Here is a 26,305-nt window from a genome sequence, read left to right as displayed (position 1 = left end):
GTAGCTGTGTGTTTCTATCAAAATGAGTGACAAATAAAAATCCCACCTCAGACAGCACTTTCAAAATGCTCCTTTATTAAGGGAATGATGTCATACTGTTGTCATGGTACAGGTTATGGGACAGAGAGCAAGACACAGAGTTTAGCGGTTACACTCACAGCAACAGTTATTGGTCAAAAATACCAATCAATTATATCTGCCTGAAAAAAAAGTCAAATAAATAGAAAACGGATTAGTCGTATGCTGATGTCACCATTAGGTGGTCAGTCTGGATCAGAGCAAAGCTGCACAGGTTGAATTTCCTTCATGAAGGCAGAGGGTTTATTTAGAGCAGCAGAGTGGTCCTAGAGAGATGTAGAGCTTGATGGACACATCAGTGTTACAACTACAAGTCCTGCAGACGGCTTCACCAAAAAACGTCCAATCAGTAGAATTAATTTTGCTATGAAATCAATTTCTCTCCTAGCTGTGTGTTTCCACTTGTGGATTCATCTGGTCAAACCTGTAATTGGCAAATACAGAGGCCCGCAGATGTCCAACAAATAATAATAATAATAATAATAATGATAATAATTTGTGCTTGAAATAGGGATGGGCATTTTAAGTAACTTTTGAGTACTTGGATTAAATTATTATGATACTATCTTTGTACTCGCAAAAAATGGTTATGGAAATGGACATGTAACGTAAAAACAGGTATGTAAATGGACATGTAAGAATGGGTATGTAAATGTAAAAGTAACATAAAAATAGGTATGTAAATGGAAATGTAACAAAAATATAGGTGTATAAATGGACTTGTAATGTAAATAGGTATGTTAATGGACTTGTAACATAAAAATAGGTATGTTAATGGTCATATTATGTAAAAACAGGTATGTACATAGACACGTAATGTAAAAATAGGTATTTCACTTGACTGTTTTGTAGAAATAGGTATGAAAATGGCCATGTAACACAAAAACAGGTGTGTAAATGGAAATGTAACGCAAAAACAGGTATGTACATTGACATAATGAAAAAATAGGTATGTCAAAGGACTTGTTTTGTAAAAATAGTTAGGAAAATGGCCATGTAGCGTAAAAAAAGGCATGTAAATGGAATGAAAAGCAAGTGCAATTTGAAACTCACTTACTGAATAAAAAGGCTTAAATTAGCCAGTTAAACTATTAATGAAATGTTCACATAAGAAAACTTGCAAAGTTTCTGTCGCTGCCATAACATAGGTTAAACTCAGGAGTCTGGAGCCGCTCTCGTCCCAGTCAGTTCAACTACTGCCACGTTAGCACAAGCTAACACAGCAGCAGTGGCTAACATTTGAGACCGAGCCGTGAACAGTCCCAACACATTCATACCTACACCAAAACGCCTCGACTCTGTCGTTATACCTGTAAATAATCAGTAGGGAATGTTAGCCATTTGATGCTAACAGTTAGCCTTGTCAATGTGTGTGTCCTGGTGGACGCTCACCAAATGTTCCCTGGTGTGGAGCTCACACTCCTGCAGCAGTACTAGTAGTAACAGGGGGTCATCCCTATGTTTCCTGGGTTCTGTTTTCCCCGCTCAACCAAAAAGGGTTCTGTGTTTCCCGCTTGGTTGAGTGGGGAACATAGAACCTTTTTTGTGTAACAGCAGGGTGGGGAGGTGATGAACGAAGCAATACCCTGCACACTGCTCAACAATGAAATAAGATTTAACCTATTTTAAATGGTAAAACCAAAAATGTAAAAGTCGTGTTCACATGTGGGAGGTTGGGCAACGATTATACAAATACTGATGCCCAAATCAAGTACTCATGCCCATCCCTATATAAATTATTTTATTACCATTGTCAAACTAAGCTAACGTAGGTTGTTACGGTTTTCTTCAGGTCGTGAAGGTTTTGTTTCAACATTGGGGGCATATGAAACGGGTGTTTGGGTTCCTCCGCCAGAAAATTCAGAGCATGAACACTTAATTTCCTGCATTCTGGTGAATGTTAATTCACCGACTTTTCTGCATCAATTCATGGTGTAAATGTCTTAAATTTTGTCAAAATAAAAGTCCTTCGTTACTTTCATGTATTTGAGGGTGATGGGTTCCCTGCGTCCCCCTGAAATCTACATCTCTGAGTATAAGGCAAAGGTAAAATTAAATTTTACTTCACTTTTTTTTACTTTAATTTTACTTTAAATTTAGCTTTAAAGGAAGACCTCAAATTTTGGTGGGAAAATGCTTTTACTTTGAGCTGACTGGATGTTATTTGTTGTTCCACAATGCTCTTTTTAGGACTTGTAGTTGCCTTATAACTTCCATCCTCAAGTTCGCTTTACAAACAATCTTCTATCTTTCATTTTTTGTTGATAATTTTTTTAGCTTATTTGTATAGATGATTCAACATGGAGGATTTCATGTTCATCCTTGTGGTGAAAAGCTCCAACAGTCTGTGGGGGGAAATGTAACGGACCGTTGATGCAGGAACAGGATCAAGTCGCTGCACCTGATATACTGTAGCTCTGCCTCTTCTGTACAGGCCGTAAAGTTCATCTTCTGTTAGAGGGAAATAAAATGAGGCGAGAAGTTTGAGGAGGCACAGACAGAAACCTTGGTAACCGTGTTAGCACCATGGAAGCTCCACCCACACTCAGGTGAACGAGAGGCATGCTGGGAAAGAGGAGGCGGTGTTAGCTGTACATTAGACGTACTCTTATCCAAACTGATTATTTTACAGTCGATCGTCTTCAACGGAGCATCCAGAGATATGAATATTAATAATTCCAGTATTTTACAGTTTGTGAAATCTGCAGGATTGCTAACGGCAGAAGAACAGTTAGAGGGCGCTGTTGTTCCAGAGCAGACGACTTAAAGCTCGCAGTTTCTGCTTAATGGAGTGAAACCATCACATCCACCACGTTTATTCTCTCTCAGGAAGCTGTGAGGCTGATAGGAGATGTAGTCTGAATGTAAAGAGACACCAGCAGTGAGAGTGAAGCTACTGCTACACTGAGACAGAAGCAACCAGCGGTGGTTTCAGTGGAAATTAATCAGCAGCCCTTTGTTAACGAGCTTCATTAAGGCTGCAGCGATCCATTAGCAGTCCTGCGTCGCCCTCTCTAAGTCTTCATCCTGCTGCTCCACCACCACCACCACCTCCTCCTCCTCCTCCTCCTCTTCCTCCTCATCTTGGTCCTCTTTCTCACTCAGTTCCTCTCCGATCACGTCCAGCCGTGCCTCCTGCCCGTTTCGCACCTCCTCCTCCTCATAATCGTCATCATTAGGAAGCCCCGCCTCCTGCAGCTGCAGCCGTCGCTCCTCCACCAGCAGGAGGCGCTCTCTGACGCCCTCCGCTGCCGCTGCTGTGTCGCTGGGACTCCCGAAGAACTGCTCGGTCCTGAAACAACAACAATACAGTCATTAGCTAGCTAGTCAACATAGCAGATCATTGGGGCGTCAGTGGCTTAGTGGTAGAGCAGGCGCCCCATATACAAGGCTGTTGCTGCAGCGGCACGGGTTCGACTCCAGCCTGTGGCCCTTTGCTGCACGTCACTCCCTCTCTCTCTCTCTCTCTCTTTCTCTCTCTCTCCTCCTTTCACACTTGTCTGTCCTATACATTAAATGCTAAAAATGCCCCAAAAAATATCTTTAAAAAAAACAACATAGCAGATAATTTAGCAGCTCAAGAAACTTTTTTTTCCTGGAGTTGGTGGAGACCAAAACAGAGCTAAAAGAGAGTTAGTATTTGACTCACATTTGCCAGGCACAAGTGAGGCAATTCATAGTTTATGCATCCGTGTGTCTACTATGGTCAGTATGACGTAAATGTCGTCATGTCCACAAGGGTCTGCACTGACCCTTAGGTGGATGTCCACGTGCAGCCCATTTCAGTCAGGACCCCTTTAGCCAAAGAAGTCTTTATTTCCTTCTGCAATTTGATATTTGGCGGTATGGCTCTGTTCTGGGGCCTCTCTGCACTTCCACGTGCATGCGAGGAAAGCCTGAGACAGAGAGAGCACATCTCTCTGCCCTTCCATGCGCCTACATGGAAAGCCTAAGGCAGGGAGAGCAGCAGCAAAGACCCCAGGTACAGAACAGAGCTTCAATGACAAACAGAAATGACATTGATAAGTCAGACACAGCATGAAAAGGAGGAGCTGGGGTGTAGGCGGGTTGCAAAGCGGCTTGCAGAGGAAGCAGCAACAGCAGTTTAAATAGGGCGCCCTGAATGAGATTTGCCGATTGGTTGCGTAGAAAGGAATCCTGTGATCTATCAGCTGACTCCCTTCCATCACTCAGCTGCTCCATTAGTTGATTGGGCTGTTTGAGATCAGCTGATGTAGCTGGGATGTGAGCTGAGCTTGACACCATGTCCTGCCTGAACTTTTTTGTGACCACTCAAACTATACACATATCAAAAGTGCTGACTGTGCATGCTCCAATTCCAAAATATAATCTCGTGTTCCACAGTTCAGTCCACAACTCTGCGGCTCTCGGTAAATCCAGCAGCTGCTACAGCACCGTGGTGAATTTAGTTTTAACCTGAAGACCCAATAGACATTCACAACTGACCCAGCAGCCCCTTCAGACAGAGATCTCCCTTTCCCTGCTGGGGACTGACATGGACTCACAATTGTACTATAGATAGAAACGTGTGCCCGTCCGTGTGAAAGTATGTCTGAGCTTTTAAAGGGTGATGATATGGCAGTATTGTGTTCACAGCTTGTTTCTGCTACCCCCAATGAGCCCAAATAGTCCGTTATTACAGGTTTAAGGACAGGGCTGGGGTTAGGATTAGGCATGTAGTGGTGTATGTGTGTGTGTGAGTACACACCCATCAGGGAAGATCACAGGCAGGGCCAGTCTGTCCAGCAGAGTTTTCCCAGAGGCGTCGACTTCATCCAGAGACTCTGGGTCCACACATTCAAGCTGTAACACCTGAAACACAGAAAAAAACACACATACTGAAGACGTTCAAAGTCCACATGGCTGCAATGATGTGACTCGTAGATTTCAGCTGCATCTACCGTACAAGCCCGGCAACAATGGCCGAGACTGCACATGATTTTTACTGCTGCTGCTACTCCTGACACATGACAACACCATGAGGTTTCTCTCTCTGTGCCTGTCTCACCCTCTCGGCAGCAGTATGGAAGTTCAGAGCCAGCTCCAGTCTCTGTTGTCTCTCCTCGGCACTGACGCTGAACTGCTTCCAGACTCGGTTGAGTCTTGGCAGAGTGTCTCCGGACGAGCGTGTCGTACAGCGCAGAGACTGACAGAGGACGACAGTCGCCTGCAGCAGCTGACGCCCGTAATCATACGTGCTCTGATGGAAGAGACAGGAAGTCAGATACCGACAGAGAGGCAGAGTTATTGTTATTGTTTTGTTTGTAGAATTGTTTCGTCTCATAAAGTTGATAATTTTTGTGTCTCACCTGAGCGACATCCACAAACTTCCTGTGTTTGTCCAACATGGTCCTGGTCTCTTGAGTGTCGTCACCCAGCCGGACGTGAGTCTTCAACAGAGCATCCAACAGCTCTCCAAGCCACTCTACTGCCTGAACACACACACACACAATCATCATCTCATCAGTACAGGAAGTGCTGTGGTGTGTGTGCATGTGTCTGTTGCTGTGTTTCCTACCTGTAAAGCGTCTTCTTCACATTTGAACAGCTGCACCATCTGCAGCATCTTCAGCCTCCTCACGTCCACCATGTCCTCACACCTGCAACACACACACGATTAATGGCTTCATTCACATATCGTAACTAAAGGCCTATTTAGACTTTCCACCTCCGCATGACCATGAGGGTCCGCTTTGGTCTGTGTGTCGTGGATGTCATCACCCACCCACCCCCAACCACCACTTACATGCTGTGCAAATAAAGTTTGATTGACTTATCGGTCCAGTAAAAGACTCTTGGAAGCTGTAGTTGTAGAACACTAACAAAATATGTGGGAGTCTCACGTTGCTAAAATATGATCATGTAGCTCAGTAGCAGAACCACACTTTGTCTTAAACTTCAGTATCATGTTTCAGCTTTTTGGAGACTCATAAAGAAACTCCACGAGGTTCCCTGCTGTGAAAAGAAGAAGGTCACCTCTGCTTGCGGAGCTGCATCTCCTCCATCACCGCCTGAATGTGCTGAACGTTGTCCTGCTGTTCTCCAGCTGGACTCTCCGTCTCCTCCAGAGGCCACGACGGCTGGGTGCACATCTGCTCCATTAACACCGTCCCCTTCTGGCGCAGAGAACCAAGACCTGCCTCTGTGGGGATGAGACATAGATGAACATACTTAATTAATATCACAAAAAGCACTATTGTTTCAAAGGTCAAGCGTTATCATTCAGAGCACCAACCGACAGTCTGCAGCTTCTCCTCCAACAGTTTGAGGTTCTGTTGAATCGAAGCTCCGTCAGCTGGAGCCACGTCCGCACAGAGCATGCCCAGTAGACCGTCCAACTGCTGGGACAACTGCAGAGACAGTTTGATTGCTCAGAATAAATCACAGACACTTTATTTACTTGCCGGTTGCCTGCACTTGGCCTCATCCTGAATGTTCTAGCCTTAGTTTTTAGTTTGTGACCAGAACAAAAGTGAGTGTGTGTTACCTCCTGTGTAGTGCTGTGGAAGCCCTGCGCCGCCTGCAGGACGTTCTGTCGGCCCTCTAGCTGAGCGGCCTGCTGGTAGCAGACGTCGCTCAGCTGCTGCTGCAGCGCCTTCAGCTCCACCACCTCCTCCTCCTCCCCGGCACTGAGCAAGGCAGCGATCTGCTGGTTCAACTCCACATACACCGCAAACCACTCCTGTAAATGCGCACACACACACACACAGAATCAGCCCAATGCTCATATTCACCTGCAGTGTCAAGTTTTTTTTTCCCACTTAAGTCTTTATCAAAACAATTTGTGTGACACTGACATGTCGTTACAACAGCAAAATAATTTGTATTTTCCTCTCAGATTTTCAAACTCTCCAGCCCCCCATCCTTTTCCAAAACACACACACCAAGTTTATTCCTTTTGCTCCTCATTGCTTAAATCTTGGTTTAACATTTCTATCATAAGCTGCCCATTTTAATATATTTGCCTTGTTCTGAATCTTACACTTTTTCAATACTTCAAACCACAGATCTCATGTGTGAACAGTTATTGGATCCGACAGAGTGGAAGCATCAAAGAAAAAACTCCACTTAAATCTGATTCATTAGTTTGTGCTTGACATGATGATGATGTGTGTGTGTGTGTGTGTGTATTAAATGTGTTGCATTACACTGTGTTGGCTCTCGATCTCCTCGTGTTTCTGCTGCAGGGCCTGAGCCGCTCGCATCGAGTCTCCGATCGCCTGCTGGGTCTTCAACAGCTCTGAACCTGGACCCTGCAGCCAGGTGACCACCTGAAGTAAACACAGACAGAAAACACAAGATACAGACTTAGTGTGGAGGCAGAAGTGGGAGGTGCTGATTTCAGGAGTGAAGGCCCAAATTTACTTCTCAATATACGATATTTGTTGTTTAGATGGATGATAACTGTGTCAGTAAATATCTGGCTCAAGCCTGTGTACACACAAATGTTGGATAAAAAAGGTAATAATGATTCCCAAGGTGTATTTCAATATGATACATCCAATCACAGAGATTTAAATTCAGTTACATACAACAGGCAGAAGCCATGACGGTGTAAATGTAAGCCAACATGCACATAATAAGGACCCTGAAACTGAAGCAGCTTAATTGAATTAATTCCACCATAAATTATTTTATCAACCACACCTGTGCTTTTCCTCCTGTAATCTCAAAATGTCTGCTGTGAGAGGAGCTGTAAGAGACACAAGTCTCAGCGCTGCAGTGCAGCACAGTGACCAACAGGGGGCTCTGAGGCTCCACCTGTCTTTATGTGAGGAAGTTTAGAAGCAGTCCAACATATCCTGTTATGTCAAACATCATTTTCTCTGATGGTCGCTGCCCATACAGGTTTTCTTGTAAAGTTTGTATCAAAATCAGTAAACAAACAATATTTCTTCCACAAATATATTTACAGGCTTCATGGTTGAACAGTGGACAATTAACAGTGGTTACATGAGCCTCAAAACCAGACACAACTCAGCCCTGAGCAGAGTGACCGTCCTCTACTGACCAATCAGACTGCAGTGTTCACAGCTCCACCTTTTAGTACCAGATCTGTGTGCTAGGTACCCCAACAGAGGGGGGACCAAACATGGGGACGGTACAGAACGGTTCCATTGGTACCATCCACAACTTCTCACAGTGGAAACAGAAAAAAATGCGTACCGAACTGAACTGTACTGCTTGGTGGAAACGGGGCTCCAAAAAACACTAGAGCCTACATTTCTCAAATTATTTCGATAGACCCTCTCTGTGTGGCACATCTTTCAAACGCCATGTCTCAAGATTGTAACAACAGCTGCCTGTGCAAAATGTGAAGACTCAAGTCTGATCCGAGATAATTTAATGTGTAAACTCAGTGGAGCAGCCTTTTAAACTTCCTCTAAAAAAAGTCAGAAACTACTCTTAAAAATCTCCAAGAAAAAAAAGGGAAAAATGTTTGTTTCTTTTTTAAAATAATTTTTTAAAAAATACCTATTTTATTTGATAATCTAATTAAAAATATGTGTATTTTCCATAATATTTACAGTGAAAATTTCAGGTATTTGTGGAATTCTGTGAGTGTGTCTTGTTTGATAGTGACCTTGTGTTTCGTGGATGATTACTTTGGGGGTAGAAAAAAAAAGTTAAAAGGACTTTCTTTATTTGTCCATTACAAAATAACACAACATAAAGTGAATATGATCTGGTTATAAGTAGAAGTTGAAATGTGAAATGAAACAGTAACATCTGGGACAGTCTATCCAGATGCGTGTGTTTGAGTATCATGATTTAATTGTATTTATCAGGTCAGTGATGCCTTACAGAGCTAACACACACACACACACACACACACACACACACACACACTCCTCTATCCAGAACTAGGCCAACACCCCCCAACCTCAAATCCCGGCTAGCGGCCGACATGGTGCGGTTCCCATGGCAACCCCCAGGCTCATCTCCAAGACAGTGGTGTTACCCGTCAGCCCCTGCGGCTGCAGGAGCCCCAGTAACCACAGCAGAGTCTACGTCTACTGAAGAGCTGCTCACTGACTCTGTTTCTACGGGTTAAAGGTCAAAGACTGGATGATAAAAGAATCAGGGCAAAGAGACTTTATGATACTGCAGCGATGTATACGGAGTGCTGCGGGCGGGTGGAGGAGATATTTACACATTGGTGCTCTGCTCAGGAACATGAACTGCAGGAGGAGCGGTGAACGTCATAAAGGAACAGTTTGAAATTTGGGAGGAGAGTTAAATGTATTTCCCATAAAAGTCTCTAACGTGGCTCCAGTGCTTGTGCTAACTTTGCTCTTGCTGCCTCTGCTGTAGAGATTCAGAGAAAAAAAGGACTTGTGCCAAACAACGTACATCGAGACAAGCTGCATAAGCCTCCGACAGCTTTACAAATAAATGTGATTTCTTTTTTCACAGCACTTGTCTCTAAATCTCACCAAAGGTAAACACAGAAAGGAGACGCCTGGACGGGATGTCACTGCTCACTAAATAAGGATCTACGTCTGGGACAACTTGAACGTGAGTTTGTTTACACGTATGAAACATCGACTAGACACAGACGGGTGAAGCAGCTAGTCTGGGTCTGTCTAAAATCTAAAGCATAATCCATCTACCATCAATGTCTCAGTCATATGTTAGTCTTGATGCATTTTACAGGAAGAAAACAACAATTAAAATCATGAACCGTCCACGAGGGTAAAAAAAAACCCTACAATTTTGTCAACACCTCCTGCGTCCTTGCTGCCTCACTACTTGGTCCCTGACAATCTGTAATAACAGAACAAACCTTGCGGGTAATCATCCGCCGTCTTGCTACGACTGACTGCACTTTGGCTTCATTTTCAGATTGCTGCTTGATGGAGACACACGTTCACAGCCGCTCACACACTTTTTCATCTGCGTGCACGTTACCTGCATGACCTTGGCGTGGATCTCGTCCAGTTGGGTGCGCTTGTTTCGCTGCCGGCAGAGCTCCTGGTATCGGGTGTACTGCTCCCGGAGCGAGTCCAGCAGCTTCATCACCTGAGGCTGAGCCAGCAGCTCCTCCTCCATGGGACACCAGGCTGGACCTTGAGGTCAGAGGTCAGAGAGAGTTCAAACAGACGTGGGGGTTATAGTCAAGGACGTCTCCTAATCTTTGGTGTAATTGTATAAAAAGGTTCCTGCAGACGGTCATTTTCAGCACATTAAAATATCAGCTCAGGCTTTAAAGGCTGAGTAGGGCAGCATACAATGATTTATGAAACTGGCTGGTTGGGTGATAATGTCTGCTTCACAGTAACAGACACAGAGGTCACTGTCACAGTGTGCTTATACAGTACCTAGAACTCTAGCAGTCTATGCAGTACCCTCAAACACTGTGTCACACTGGAGTTTCCTGCCTAGTCCTCTGGAACAACTGAATGACTTCATTCAACAGCTCAGAGACAAAAATAGCACAAAACAATACATATGACCATTCATGCATCCATTCATGCATCCATTCATCTGCTCAGCTGTGTGAGCCGCACCACCGCAGTGACACCTGGCCGCTTCCTCACCTCCCTGTCCTCCTCCTCCTCCCTCCGAGCCGTTAAATCGCCGCTGCTGCAGCTCAGACAGCAGCTCGTGACCTGCAGACAGACAGAGAGGGTTTGAGATTTAAAAGCCTGTTATAAAAGCATTTGAAAACAATAATGCGTCAGTGTGTGTGTGTGTACATGCTGTAGAGGGAGGAGGGTGGTACCACAGACAAAGAGTCCTTTCACCTCCGACCAATACGCAGACACAGGGCTGCTCAGTACAGTGACCACAGCCAGCCATCCATCCATCATTAAACCATCCATCCTTAATGTCTATGTAGCTCCAGGTCTTGGTAGTAGCACACATTTAAGCAGCTGGAGGCGACTTTTTGCAATTGTTTTAAATGAGAATGAAGTGTTCTGCTCTGCGCTCTGGGTGTTTTGCATTTTTGCCAGAGCGCTCTGAACTCCTTGAGTTGACAAAACTTAAACTCAGAGTGGGAAAGCGCCCCACGTCATCTCTTTTTCCCCCATTGTCCGGTCAGATAATTTAAGAGGCTTTGTGTGTGATCGGGTATAAAATCCCGAAAATGGCCAGTATGTTAAATCCGTCTCAAACTTAAGACCAACGTGTAAAATTGCTCTCACATTTATATAAAGATGTGCATGTCTGAAATAAGAGGAGTTGATATTTACCTGTCTGAAGGACAGTCTCAGGGTCAAAGGACGGCAGAAGGGCACAGTCAGCTGATCTGTAGAGGACAGAGAGACACAGCTCTAATTTAACCTGTCTGCTGTAGTACACTTTAACCTATGTGTGTGTGTGTGTGTGTGTGTGTGTGTGCGTACTTCTCCTTGTCCACCGAGCTGCTCTTGTCACTGTCGTTGATAATCGACAGCTCGTCCAGCAGCGACGTCGACTCCTTGGTGAACTTCTCAAAAACCTGACAACAAATAAGGACATGTAAACAAAAACATGCTCAGACTGAAAAGAAAATTAAAAACAGAAAAACAAACATAACTGTATCTAAAATAAAATACTGACCAGTCTCTTGTTGAGCCAGTCGTTGTGGTCGTAGTCCAGACTTCCTCCAAAATCGTCCGTCAGCTGACAGGGTTCAATGTAACGAGTCAACTTATTGGCCGAAACCAGGATCACCTGACAGGATGCACACACACCAACACAGAGAACATTGTTATATTTAACATGGATATATGGATGGATTTTAAATCTGATTCATACAGATCAGTGTTATGATTATTTAGGCTGTTGACAGTTCGGTCTGACATCAGACAGACGCTCTGAGTAACCATCTTTCCCCTTCTCTTTCCTTCTTTCTCTCTCCGTCTCACACAACAAGCATCTTTATCTCCAGCTCTGCTGAGCTCAGGCTTCCTGCAGCTCAGACCTGTGACCACTGGAGCCCTGCTACTGGTTGATTAAGTATTTGGGGGAGGGCACTTTGCAAAGGTGTAATTATAGTCCTTTGTTTTCTTAAAGGGATAGTGCACCCAAAATGAAAATTCAGCCATTATCTACTCACCCATATGCCGAGGGAGGCTCTGGTGAAGGTTTAGAGTCCTCACAACACTTACGGAGATCCAAGGGGAGAGGGGGTAGCAACACAACTCCACCTAATGGAGGCAGATGGCGCCCCAGATTCAAACGTCCAAAAACACGTAATTGAAACCACAAAATATCTCCATACTGCTCGTCCATTCATGTGTGTTCACATGCTTTCGCTGGTCTTGCATGCAAGTGTGCACACGTGAGCGCGGTCCACAAAGAGGCAATCAGACATACAGGCTACAGTGAGGCTAAAAGCAGAGTTCAAATTATGTTTTTCCAAACAACTTTTTATGTCGGGGCTTCAGGACACTTGGATCACTACGGACGAGCAGTATGGAGATATTTTGTGGTTTCAATTGTGTTTTTGGACATTTGAATCTGGGGCACCGTCAGCCTCCATTAGGTGGAGTTGTGATGCTACCTCCTCTCCCATTGGATCTCTGCAAGTGATGTGAGGACTCTAAAACTTCACCTGAGCACCTGAGAAATCAAAGTTTAGGACTATCTGTGCGATAAAAGGAAAACATAAGATGCAAATTACATCTCCTTCATTAAAGGTCCCTGATCCTTGACTGACAATCAGCTATGTTCATGTCTAACAATGATTATTTAATTCTTTTTTTTTAGTATAGTTAATTTTCTTTTAGTTTGTCTCAGCACTGTCTTCTGCCTAACTATAATTGTGTTACCTCTTCAGTCCTTGTACCCTGTTTTTATAGATTTATATGGCCATACGATGCTGTTTTTTTCCAGTTCAAAAGAAAACAATAAGAAGAATGATTATAAAAAAAGGAAAATATAAGATGATAATGTTGTTGAATACTGTGATATTTTATTACTTGCTAAAAATAAAGCGATATTCAAAGTGTGCTGCTTCTAGTACACTGCTAAACTATAACAGATTGCTTGTTGATTTAAAAAAGGAAAATATTTCTAACATTTTGTTCCTAAAAAATTGAACACTGAAATAAACACAAGTGCAACATCGCAGTGTTTCATAATGCATTTATCCCACAAGTTGACATTAAGATGACAAAAAGAAAGAGATATCATGCAGCCCTATTTGGAAGCATTCTTCAGACCCTTACTTAGATGTTTTATATCCGCTCTGTTCACAGATTACATATCAAGCATTGCTCCAGTGCTCCATCCCAGCGGAGGTCTGCGATCACAAGACAAAATTCTCCTTTGGCTTCCCGGAGCACTTTCTAAATCTGGAGACTGAGTGTTCAGTGTTCATTAAGAGCCTGCGAGCTGATCTGAGGTTTCACAAAAGACCTTCTTCTAAGTTTAGCTGAAGATTTAGACCTTGACCTTCTTTTCTGTGCCTGTCTGTACGGCACAGAAAAGTTTGATCCTTTCGTGTTATCACTCACTTTAAACTGCGCTCATATGAGAGGTGGCTTTACAGATAAACCTGGACAGTCAGACAGCTGGTAATGAGTCGTTCCTCCAGCTGTCACTGAGGCAGATGCAGTCAGAGACATTTGACTCAGCTCAGTGCGTGTGTGTGTGTGTGTATGTGTATGTGTATGTGTGTGTGTGTATTTAAATGTCAGGTCAGACTTTGGAGCAACTGCAGGACACACACCCCACTGTGACATCCACACACACACTTCATAGTTTAGATGAGTCACATTTCAGCAGTCACTGGAATCTCCCTCCAGCAGCTGTGTGTGTGTGTGTGTGTGTGTGTGTGTGTGTGTGTGTGTGTGATGAAGATGAGTACTCCAACAAATTTAACAATAAACTCAACCCCAGCACGTCATCTGTCAAATCATTTCATCTTTCAAAAACATATTCAGTCAGTAAACAATGTCACAACTCAACATTTAAACTGTTCATTAAATGTCGGAGCGTCCTTGAACGCACCAGCAGGGACAGTCTCTGCTCTCGGCGCACAATGATAACTCCACTTTGACTCAACTGTAAATAAAGTCGCCTAATCGTTGGCTGCGATGGATTATCTGTTATCTGCAGCAACTTTCAAGTCACTTACACACCCACCAACTCGCTCCGGTTACCGTGGCAACAACTACAGAGCCAAAATGGCTGCAGAAATCTGGGTCACACAGACTACTGATCTCTGTCAGTAAAACCATCTGTTATAATAGAGGAGGAGGTTGGCCGAAAAATCACACACACACACACACACACACACACACACACACACACAATCGACCCTGGCTCAGGTTTCAGCAGCACTCAGGACAGTTAATGATGCTCGAGGTTATCGTAACTGGCTGTCTGATATCAGGTAACAACACAATTCATCGTGTGTTTAGGAACAAAATGTCCCTACAACAGCAAAAACTGGATCAACAGACAGTCTGTTTGTCTCTGAGATTATTTCAAATTGAGAATGAATTTGTGACTTTGAATATCACCTTCTGGTGTGGCTGTTCAGAACAGCCATGAAGATTTTTGCCTTTAGTGAAACAACTATTCAACAATATGGAACCCTTAGCTATTTGGGGAGAGGAGACCAAAGGGTGGACCGGAAGATTTATGAACGACCGGCCGAGCGGTGGGGACACAGCACTCAGTCAGAAGTGCAGGGAAACATTAAAAAGGCGAAATCAGATAACAGAGAGCCCCAGGAATGAGTCCTAAAATCCAGATATGAGTTTTATCAGTTTAGCATTCCCGCTTTCCTCGTCTCAAAGTTAATGGTTTTTTGGTAAGATTCCTGTGGTCTGTGGTTCACACAAGCTTAAAGGACATTCAGGTTTTGTTTTACAACATAAAATACGTCTGTAAATACCCCATGTGTCAACTTTGAAGCTTCCATGAATCTTGAAAAAGATGGCTGCTAACAAGAAGCTAAATGAGACTACAGAACGTCATCATGCCCAGCACGCCTTTACAAACTTGTTATAGTGGTGACGTTAGTGGTTTAGTTCATTTATAGCCTAACGTTAGCTTTTGACTTCTGGTGGTTTGCATTTAGGCCTCAAAAATCAAAGTGGTGTTCATTTGTTAAGATTATCTTGCTGAACAAAAATCTCATTGTGTAAATATTTTCTGAGAGAACCAATAGTCAACCCCACAATATCGTCACAGTATCAATATCAGGATATTTGGTCAAAAATATGCCAATATTCGACTTTGACACCCAAAATGGTGTCAGATTGTATCTAGTTTGAAGTGAAGTTCATGTAAAGCCCAGTTCAGACCAAAGATTTGCAACACGATGAAAGCGTTTTAGAACGTTGCAGAGAAAAGCTGCAGCAGTGTGAACTGGCTGGTCTGAGCTCGACTCAAGCTGGCCGATGGTGTCACCTGCAACTCAGCTGGTCAAATCGCCAGTGGCTGGTTTAAGAACGTAAAGCTTGTCACCTGTTTCAACAGCCAATGGGCTTGTAGTGAAGTCTGCTGGTCAAGTCAAAATGACCGCATATGGTAAGTTTGCTTCCTGCAGCAGGTGCTCCGACCCCGCCGTGCCCTCTGTTTATGTCCTCACAGTGTGCTGGTGTTGGATGGTGGGTCACTGCAGCTGCTCGCTGTATGTGTTTATGCCCCACCCACACACACTCTTACTGACTAACTAATTGGTGCTGCCTTACTTATATTATTGTGGCGTATTTATCATGAATACAGTCCATCTGAGGTTCGTTTTCTGTTTTCACCGTTTCATCACTACTGCAAAAGCAGCTGTAGCCAGTATCTCACTATCACTATCCTCATTCATATTTTCAGAAGCTACAAATTATATTCAGCCACAAAATAAGCCTGAAAAGCTGAAATCAGAACAGAAGTACAGAGAGTTGTTGCATAGAGATGATACACGGTCTCATCTAGTTGCATCGGTGTGAACTGCAGGGTTTTTAGAACGTTGCATTGCAAGTAGTTGCCTGTCGTCTTTGGCCCGAACTGGGCTTTAGACAGAAAATGAGATACAAAAGCATCTGGTTCGAAAATCGCATCAGTTTCCCCTCAGTGCCGGAGAGGACACTGAAACAGCATAAAGAAAACTCTGGTTTGGGAGCATCAGCTGAGAGACTCACCTCGAAGCCCAGGCGGTCTTTCTCCTTCCAGAAACAGAAGTGTGTGACTTTCTTATCCCAGAATTCATCTGGCTTCACCACGCAAACCAGCGAAACCTCGGCTGGAATCACATTCTGCAACAGCCACAACACCATCATCATCCTCAGCTCTTATAATCCTGTCATGTATGTCAGTATTACAAGAGCCTGGAGGCACAGTGAATGTGTTTGTACCTGTAACATGAGCACCACAGTCTTCACAATGTTCCACTGAGACTTTCGTCCGTCCACGATGACGGTGAAACCCCGAGCTTTACACTTCTCACTATGAGAGTGGGAGAGAGGAAGCATTTTATGAAACAATGAGATCATTCAAACACACAAACATTTGCATACAATTTCCTGTTTATGCAGCATTTGGGTTGTCGACCCAAAATGACTTTAGTAAGTGTAAGAATTTGTTGTTTTCATTCTTTTAAAAAAATCAGTGTATAAACTAATGCTGGATTTATACTTTGAAATGCAACTACATAATGCTGCGACACAGACCCCCTGTCTGTTTTTGTAAACTGAAACCATTTCCCTCAGTGGAAACAAAGCTTTTATTTACTTTAATTTCACAGATAAGAAACAATAAATTGTGAAGACAATAAAGCCTCCACAAAAATAGCATTTTAAGTCTTGTGTGTGATTTATCCTGGTTTCATATGAGCAGAGGAAATCTCCGCTCGTCACTAGGCTAATTTATACAATGTAAAATCCCATAGGCTTGTGCTAGTAATGTTAGCATGTTATATTTGTTTGGAAAACATGTTTAGTATAAGACAGTTGTTTTGTCAGTGAACCTTGTGAGTTGTAATGGAGCAGAATTGTTTAAAGTTAACTTTGTTAAATGTTGCTGTTGTCCCTGGCTTCATATGAGTAAAGGGAAAGTCCGCTAGCTGCTAGGCTAATTTATACGATGTAAAATGCCATAGGCTTGTGCTAAAAACATTAGCATGTTGTATTTGTGGGGAAAATGTGTCCAGATAAAGACAAGTGTTTGTCTGTGAATGCTGCGAGTTAGAGTGAAGCTGATTTGTGCACTTGTGTTTGAAATTGTCCCTTTTAAGCCATATTTAATGTGTGTTTAATGTGTGTTTTGGTGTAGGCTCTGCATAGAACTGAGGCACAAGTATAAATCCCACTTAAGAGTTTAAATTTTTCATTGTGCTTCAAAAAGTCGGAGTGATCCATTCACCCATATTTACTTAGATTGGACAAATAAGTTGGCTTTCCAATGCAATGAACACTAACAGACCTTAAACTAGCATCACTGGTAGATTTATTTGCAAAGATTTAAAGAATAATTCAAGTTTATTATAACCTTGGTCTTACATATACTTTCAGATTTAAATTCTGTGATTTATGGCCCACATAAACCATGAACCACAAAAATAAGACCTGAAAATATGGTATTGGCCCGAACATAAAAACATTTTATTGTCAGAAATTATGTTGGAAAAACCCAGGATAGTATTATATCTGAAGACACTTTTGTATTCGCTGCATCAGATATTCTTTTTGACTGGAGAGAGTAAATCAGCTCTGACAGACAGTGTTGCATCATGTGTTGATTGTAGCCTTGATGTTCCTTGATTCCACTGAGCCCAATTTAACCTAAAGGAATTTCAAACAGCTTGTGTAATATGTTTTGGAGGAAATAAATTCTTGACAGGTGATAACGAGTTGAAAGCATCTGCTGACATCTTTACTGCGGAAATGTAATGAGGACTGAATCATCCGTCAAGCTGCCAAAAATTACTGCTGTCAGAGAACGTCATGGAGTGGAGGTATAAAAAAAAAACCAGACTGAAAAATACAAACAACCAGAGAAAATCACTCTGACAGGAGAGAGTGAGAGTATGAAAAACAAGCTGTGTTGTGCTTTTATGGAGGGATTTCATGTTTACGTGAGAAAAGTCTTCAAAGGTGAGGACTCTCTGTTAGTATCTCAGGGAAACTTTCCCAACAGCTGTGGTAGAAGTAGTGCTCAGATCATTTTATTAACTAAAAGTAAAAATAATACTTTGTAAAAAATACTCATGCTTGTACTTTGGGTTTCTATTAAAACATGTTCACATGCTTTAATGTTTAAAAAAAAGTCTTTATTTTCCTCGTATTGTCTGTACTGGAGCACCTGTATTCACCCTCTGTCCAAAACACTGTTTAATCGCTGTATCCTAAAGCCCCCCTTCCAAAAAATCTGTCTGCTCTGATTAAGTGTTTAAGTATCTTCCCCATCGCAGTGTCTCTGCACCGTCACTGCAGCTGGAGGAATGACTGTAACAGAGTTTAGCTGCACTTTCTATAATGAAAAATCCCCAACAAAAGCTTTTAAACACAATCACACATAATCCAGCAAGAAATGAACAACATCAACAACCAAGAGAACATCCCTGACGTTAGCATGGAGCTACATGTAGCAGTGTACTTGCAGCCGGGAAACGACCGCAACTGAGATTAGCAGCACTTCATACCGTGAAAAGTCACCAATAAAAGCCTTTAAACACAATCACACATGTTCCAAACGGAATATAATCCAAAATTGTGGAGACATTAATATCATCAACAACCAAGATTAAGATTTCTGCTGTGAAAAATCCCCAATACAGGCTCCTAAACACAATCACATATTTTCCAGGGGGAATATAATCCGAAATCAGGGAGAAATTAACAACATCAACAACTAAGATCACAGGTTTATCTGACATTAGCATGTAGCTACACGTAGCAGTGTACTCGTAGCTGGAGAATGACTTTCACAGAGGACAGCAGCGCTTTCTACCATGAAAAATCACCAATAAAAGACACATAACTAGACATGTTTCAGCAGGAATATGATCTGAAATTGGGATGAAATCCACAACATCTGCAACCAAGATTACAGGTTTCCTTGATGTTAGCATGTAGCTACATGTAGCAGTGTATTTGCAGCTGGGGAATGACCTTAACAGGAAATAGGGGCACTTTCTACTGTAAAAAATTATCAGTAGAAGCTCATAAACACAATCATGTATGTTCTAGCAGGAATATGATCCAAAATCAGGGAAATTAACAACATCAACAACAAAGATCACATATATCCCTGAAATTAAATGTAGCTACATGTAGCAGTGTATTTACAGCTCGGGGAATGACTGTAACAGAGTTTGGCACACAACCACGCATGTTCCATCAGAAATATGATCGGAAATCGGGGAGAAATTAACAGCACCACATTCAAGATTACAATTATCCCTGACGTTAGCATGTAGCTACACATAGCAGTGTCCTTGTAGCTGGAGAATGACTTTCACTGAGAACAGCAGCGCCTTCTACAGTGAAAAATCACCAATAAAAGCTTGTAAACACACCTATAAGCTGTTAAATAATTTTAGTAGAGTAAAACGTTCTATCAAAAAAAACAGTTTAGTAGAAAAAGAAAGCAGTATAATAGAAATACTCAAGTACAAGTACTTCAAAATTATACTTCCTTACAATACTTGAGTAAATGTACTCCAAAACCGCCTGACAGGACTAATCTGAGAGTGTCTGAATATTCAAAAACAGCTGTTGGAAGGGGAGGGGTCACCTTATAATCAGGGTCATCTCATATTCAGGCCAAAGCGATAAGACTCATGTTGTAATAAACTGGAATCATCCTTTAAGCCTTTTATAACACACCTTAACTTGCAGGATTTAGACAAGATACAAAGTACACATCCAGCAGCTCCTCAGTGACACGTTAACTCCAAACTTGTATAAAGACATTAAAAGTGAGACAGAACAGACGCATACCAGAGTGTCACTACTGCTGTTACTGCATGTTTGTGTATACCTGGGGATGCTGAGCAGGTAGTCCAGCGTGGCGCTGAGCTCCTCCATGCTGGTCTGATCTGAGCTGAGAGGGATGGTCAGGATCAGACCACTGCGCCGATCTTTGCCCCCTGAAGAGAGAGACAGACCGGTAGATCTGATTACAGCCCAAACTGCATGTAAACTGAGATTACACGCTCCTCACATGTAGACATGTTATCTCATGGGTGGTGTGTGTGTGTGTGTTTGTGTGTGTGTACCTGAAAGAAAGGCCAGTTTCTTCTTGAGGATGGGGAGCATGTTGGTCGCTTCCACTGTAACGTTGGACATCTGTAGACAAACATACAGACGACAATTAAAGCCGGAGTAGGCAGTGTAATTTTGGCATCATTGGGCAAAAATCCTATAATAAACTTAGAGGATATTGTAATTTAAGCGGTCTCAGAGAACACTAGACTTCTGCACCCCCTCTTGGCTCTGTTTTGAGGCTTTAGAAAATCTAGGCCATGACAGGAGACTTTGGACATCCCTTTGGTGAAAGCCTGATTCAATGGTGCAGAGAAAGTTGCTCTTCCAGCATTGGCAATGACTGCCTACACTACAAAGCAACCCAAAAAATGGAAGACGGACTTATCAAACAGAGACTCTAAATACCCGTCAGTGTCGGCAGACTGTTTTACAAATGTGAAAATGTTGCCAGTAGTGTGGCCCTCTGATATCTGGAGCCAAGGGCTCACAGCTGTGGCTTCAAGTTCACATTTATGTAGCTAATTTTAGCTACAGCTTCAAATGATACTGTCTCCTCCGCCTCATTCCCCACTGCTACAGAACACTTGGAACACTGGAAAGTGGGCATAAGCTCCAAAGACAGCGGCTGCAGCAACCTGAATCCAGCAAGCTCAGGGCACCAGATAGCCCCAGCTTCCTGCTGGATCAGCAAACTTTAGGTTGCTGCCATTACAAAGGTTAGACCCCACACTGCCACTAGTCACCAGCCAGCCACAATACCCAGCTTTAAGGGGACTGCGCTGGTTTCATTCGTGCCGCTGCAGCTGCCAACCAAAGCCTAATTTTTCAGGTTAACATTTTTTCCACTGCCTCAGATACTAGTCCATAGCCTCAGACACAAGTCCACAGTCTAAGATAATAGTCCACAGCCTAAGATACTAGTCTATAGCCTAAGATACTTGCCCACAGCATAAGACACTAGTCCACAGCCTAAGATATTAGCCCACAACCTCAGACATTAGTTCACAGCCTCAGACACTAGCCAATAGCCTCAGACACTAGCCAATAGCCTCAGACAATAGTCCACAGCCTCAGACATTAGTTCACAGCCTAAGACATTAGTTCACAGCCTCAGACATTAGTTCACAGCCTAAGACATTAGTTCACAGCCTCAGACACTAGCCCACAACCCCAGAAACTAGCCCCCAGCCTCAGACACTAGCCCACAACCTCAGAAACTAGCCCCCAGTCTCAGAACACTAATGCACAGACTAAGATACTAGTCCACAGCCTCAGAACACTTGCCCACAGCATCAGACAAAAGCCCACAGCCTCAGACACTAGCCCCCAGTTTCAGACACTAGCCCACAACCTCAGAAACTAGCCCCCAGCCTCAGACATTAGCCCACAACCTCAGAAACTAGCCCCCAGCCTCAGACACTAGCCAACACCCCCAGACACTAGCCCACAACCCCAGACACTAGCCCACAACCCCAGGCACTAGCCCCCAGCCTCAGACACTATCCCACAACCTCAGAAACTAGCCCACAACCTCAGACACTAGCCAACACCCTCAGACACTAGCCCACAACCTCAGAAACTAGCCCCCAGCCTCAGACACTAGCCAACACCCTCAGACACTAGCCCACAACCTCAGAAACTAGCCCCCAGCCTCAGACACTATCCCACAACCTCAGACACTAGCCAACACCCTCAGACACTAGCCCACAACCTCTGAAACTAGCCCCCAGCCTCAGACACTAGCCCACAGCCTCAGACACTAATTCACAGCCTCAGAGATTAGTTCACACCCTCAGACATTAGTTCACAGCCTCAGACATTCGCCCAAAGCCTCAGACACTAATTCACAGTCTCAGACATTAGTTCACAGCCTCAGACATTAGTTCACAACCTCAGACATTAGTTCACAGCCTCAGACACTAGCCCACAGTTTCAGACACTAGCCCACAACCCCAGAAACTAGCCTCAGACACTAGCCAACACCCTCAGACACTAGCCCACAGCTTCAGAACACTTGCCCACAGCATCAGACAAAAGCCCAAAGCATCAGACACTAGCCCACAGCGTCGGACACTAGTCCACAGCCTCAGACACTAGCCCATAGCCTCAGACACTAGTCCACAGCCTCAGACACTAGTCCACAGCCTCAGAGACCAGCCCACAACCTCAGACACTAGTCCAAAGCCTCAGACACTAGTCCACAGCGTCGGACACTAGTCCACAGCCTCAGACACTAGTCCAAAGCCTCAGACACTAGCCCACAGCTTTGTATACGACCTGTCTCTTACTGCTCAGATGACAAACACATGGAGTGTCAACACAAGAGTTCAGCAGCCATATTACAGATGATGAAATCAACTGGGTCATTATGGAACACTGTAGCACACAGACAGAGACAAACCCCGGCTGAAGTATGATATGAACATTATATCGACAGCTCAGTGATTTTCCATAAGGATTTTCTCTCAGCTGGCACTCCTCCCAGCTGATTCAGATTCTTGGCTCCACATTCAGCTCAGCCTGTGATTTACTGTCTGTTTCATCAGTGTGTGTTCGCTGTCAGTCAGTAAATCAGTCGGTTTATATTTCTGTCAGTTGTTTGTGGCTTTATGTGTGTAATCATGAGATTAATTGGTGATGGAAATAACTTTTGGGTGCAGCTCTAGTTTGGACTTGAAACCACTACAGAAACTTGTTTGCTAAATCCTACAGTGAATATCTCGACACAGCTGTGTTTGTTTTTATCCTCTGTCTCTGCACTGTGCTGGTTTAGATTATCATTGTTTATCATTCAATAACAGATTCTGGTTTCAATACGTTATAGTTTCTCAATCAGTGCTCTGATAATCAGAGGTTTTTGTTACCTTTGGACAGACCCAGGCTAGCTGTTTCCCTCAGTTTCCAGTCTTTATGCTAAGCAAAGCTAACTGTCTCTTGGCTCCAGCTTCAAATTTAAGCTTACTTTAATTTTGTTTTCAGGAATCAAAGACTTCTCTGTTCATGTTGCAGCGATGTTGCAATCACAACAACTAATGCAAATCCAGCCAATCCCCGTGAATTCTTCGATTTTCTTTCAATCACGGCAACTTTTCCAGAAATTTGACCCATCATTGTAATTTCCTGTGAGTTTCATTAATTCCCCAAGGCAGTAACCTGATGTCCTGCACGAAAGCCAGGGTGAACTGTTTGCATGCAACATTGTGGCGGAATAAAAACAGACGATACTGATTGACAAACACTTTTCTGTCACAAACACGCCCAGAGAACAAGACACATCACCATGGCAGAGGCTGCTGCACCCAGATCTAAGTTAGATTATGTATGTATAGTCAGTGGTAATGTCTGTGTAGTATAAACCACAAACTTGTGTGAGAAAGCTGCTCTTGATTGGTCAGAATTTCCATGTGGGAAAAATCCAGGAAGTAAAGCAAACGTTGAAGAAGAGTACACTTGCAAGATAAATGTGACACTTTCTAATGTCACAATGGAGGGACAACTACGCAGGTTGATTTTAGCGCTGCTCATCGTGGACTATATTGCTGTCACTGTTCATTTTAGTCAAAGCATACAGTTTGAAAACGAGGCGCGGCTCCAACTAGAAAACAATGTTTTGATGCATTGGATGTGCTGAATGTGCATATTAAGGCAGTACAGGAGGAGGTGCACATTAATAATCCTCCAGGACTGTAACATGCTCATGTTTAACCCAAACAATATGTCATGTGACTGCAGTTGGTTCACATCCAGGTCGGAACACGTTCTCACCACAAATGAACCGCACCAGAGTTCATTTGTAACCGGACTGAGACCACCTCTTCAAGAAGGTCTTGGTCCGGTTGTTTTGGTGCACACCTGCCCAAATGAACCGCACTCAGGGGGCAAACGAACTTGAATTCAATTCTAAAAATGAGTTTGACACCCCTGATTTAAACTTAAAAATGTGTTCTTTTAGTTTAACTTGTTATTCCTTTTTTTAGCCATGAACACATTGTTATAAAGAAATACTTCAAACTAAATACTTTAATATTATTTTACCTTTTTCAATGTTTCTTTTGCACTGTTGCTTTTTAATTGTTTGTGTAAAACTTTAATCATTTGACTCAGATATTATTATCATCAGTAACAGTAACAGTACAGTAATATTAGTGTTGATGAATGACTGGTCACTGCAGCACCCGTCAGTCCCACTGCAGAGGGCTTCACCTTCATCCTCCTCCTCCTCCTCCTCAGCCTGCCTGCGGCCTGGCTGCAGCTGCAGGACGCCCCGGCCCGGCTCGGTTTGGCTCGGCTTGGTTCGGCTCGGCCCACAGACACAATGACCTACATTCAGCAGCTGCAGGCTGCGGCGGCTGCGGCTTTCACCTCCGTCACCTCGGCCACCATCCGCTCAGTATCGATAACTTCAGGATCGATCAGTAATAAGTATCGATCCGGCGGGTTTTCTTACCTTTCAGTCAGCTCTGCAGCATTATACTGTCCCGATTTTTTCTTTCTCCCTGTCCTCCTCCTCCTCTTCTCCTTCTCCTCCCGTGTGACTCCTTCTCCTCTGCGGCTCTTCGTCTCCTCCTCCTGCTCCTCCTCCTCTTCTTCCTCCTCTCAGGCGGGTTTATCGGGAGATATTTGATCTGTTTTCCATTAAAAACACTGAGGAGCTTAGTTTGCTCAGTGTTAGCGTTGGACAACAGTGGAGGCACACAGGGAGCAGGCGGTGGAGCTGACTGCTGTGCGCAGCCGCGGTGAAGCTCAGTAAAAGAAGAGAACTTCCGGTAGAGTGACATTCAAAATAAAAGCCCGGAGGAACACGTCTGTTAAGAGGAGCTGGAGCGCTTATGTTTAACAGTTAATATGAACTTTCAATCACATTTTTAACACATATTTATTTTTGTTTGCAATTTGTATGATGAGGTCTTTATTAATGTTTTTTTAATAATTATTTTATTGTTTTTTATATGTTTTTGTATGTGGTTTTTTTTTGTCAGAATCATATTCAGAATCAGAATAAGATTTATTGCCAAGCTTTTTTTTTTATTAAAGTTAGTTTAAATCTAATTTAAAACTTTAAATTTTAAATTTGCACGCATTAAAATATTAATGCCTGAGCTAGAGGACCAATAAAATGTTTTTTCTTTATTGTGTCTTTACTTTTATTGCAAGTGATTTTTGTATTTTATATACCGTATATGCTTTCTATTATGTGCAATAATGTCAATTCTGCCACTCAGCCTGTCTATTTATTATTATATCTTGCTTTTATTTTTGATAATTAGAATTTTTAATAATAATAATTTTTAACAAGAATGTAAAATCACTCATTCAGTCTGTCTTTATTATATTCTGATTCTCTTTGATGCTTCCTTGTTATATTGCCTTGTGGTTTATACTGTTTGGTTATTATACTGCTCTTTGTTTTTGTACAGTTTACTTACTTTATGTACTTATATATAAATATATTGCTAAAGATATATATAAATATATTTCTACTGATGCTTCCTGTTTGTACTTTTCCTTTGCTGCTGTAATATTATATGTCGTATATGTCCTATGTCTGTGCTTCTATTTTGCATGTGGCAATTAGAGTCTAACAAGGCAGCTGTGTTGTCTTATTTAGTACATATTTCTATTAACATTAATTCCCTGTTTCATTTCTTTGTAGCCTTGTATTGTGTTATATGTCTGTGCATTAGGCTACATGTTTTAAATTGAACATGATTTTGTAGTATAGGCTTATTCTGTGTTATGCTTTTCTAAATAACATTAATATCCTCTTCTCTTTTTATTATTGCTCTAAATGTTTATAAATGCTCTCAAAAACTTTGCAATAATTATAATTAATTATGATTGATCAAATATATTCTGTTTTTCAATTCACTATGTAACATCTGTCCAGACACTTCCGATAAAAACAAAAAACAAATTGCCTCTTGGTTAACATTTACATTAATGCTTATTAATGTGCACTGTTTGTGTTGAATAAACCAATAAATTGCTGTCACATTATAGCAGGCCTGTGTGGCTGTAACAGCCTTTGTAAAGAAAGCCAAACTTTTGGGATAGACCAATGG

General features: G+C 42.7%; 1 protein-coding gene across 1 annotated transcript; it reads right to left on the bottom strand.

Annotated features, from left to right (window-relative positions):
• Positions 1-58: 58 nt before the first annotated feature.
• Positions 59-24,975, bottom strand: sestd1 (SEC14 and spectrin domains 1). Its single transcript, XM_049593706.1, has 19 exons — positions 24,691-24,975; positions 20,255-20,324; positions 20,017-20,125; positions 16,392-16,482; positions 16,179-16,292; positions 11,647-11,760; positions 11,451-11,545; positions 11,298-11,353; positions 10,641-10,712; positions 10,012-10,169; positions 7,248-7,370; positions 6,587-6,781; positions 6,335-6,449; positions 6,076-6,241; positions 5,618-5,699; positions 5,409-5,531; positions 5,108-5,299; positions 4,808-4,911; positions 59-3,370 (listed from the first exon to the last, which is right to left on the bottom strand). Exons 2-19 carry the CDS (start codon positions 20,322-20,324, stop codon positions 3,070-3,072), a joined length of 2,280 nt encoding a protein of 759 aa, XP_049449663.1. The 5' UTR covers positions 24,691-24,975; the 3' UTR covers positions 59-3,069.
• Between the last annotated feature and the right edge of the window lie 1,330 nt (positions 24,976-26,305).

The sequence above is a fragment of the Epinephelus fuscoguttatus genome, linkage group LG13, assembly GCF_011397635.1.
Source record: "Epinephelus fuscoguttatus linkage group LG13, E.fuscoguttatus.final_Chr_v1".
Taxonomy (NCBI): domain Eukaryota; kingdom Metazoa; phylum Chordata; class Actinopteri; order Perciformes; family Serranidae; genus Epinephelus; species Epinephelus fuscoguttatus.
The sequence above is the reverse complement of the archived record's forward strand: the minus strand, read 5'-3'. Positions and strand labels throughout refer to the sequence as shown.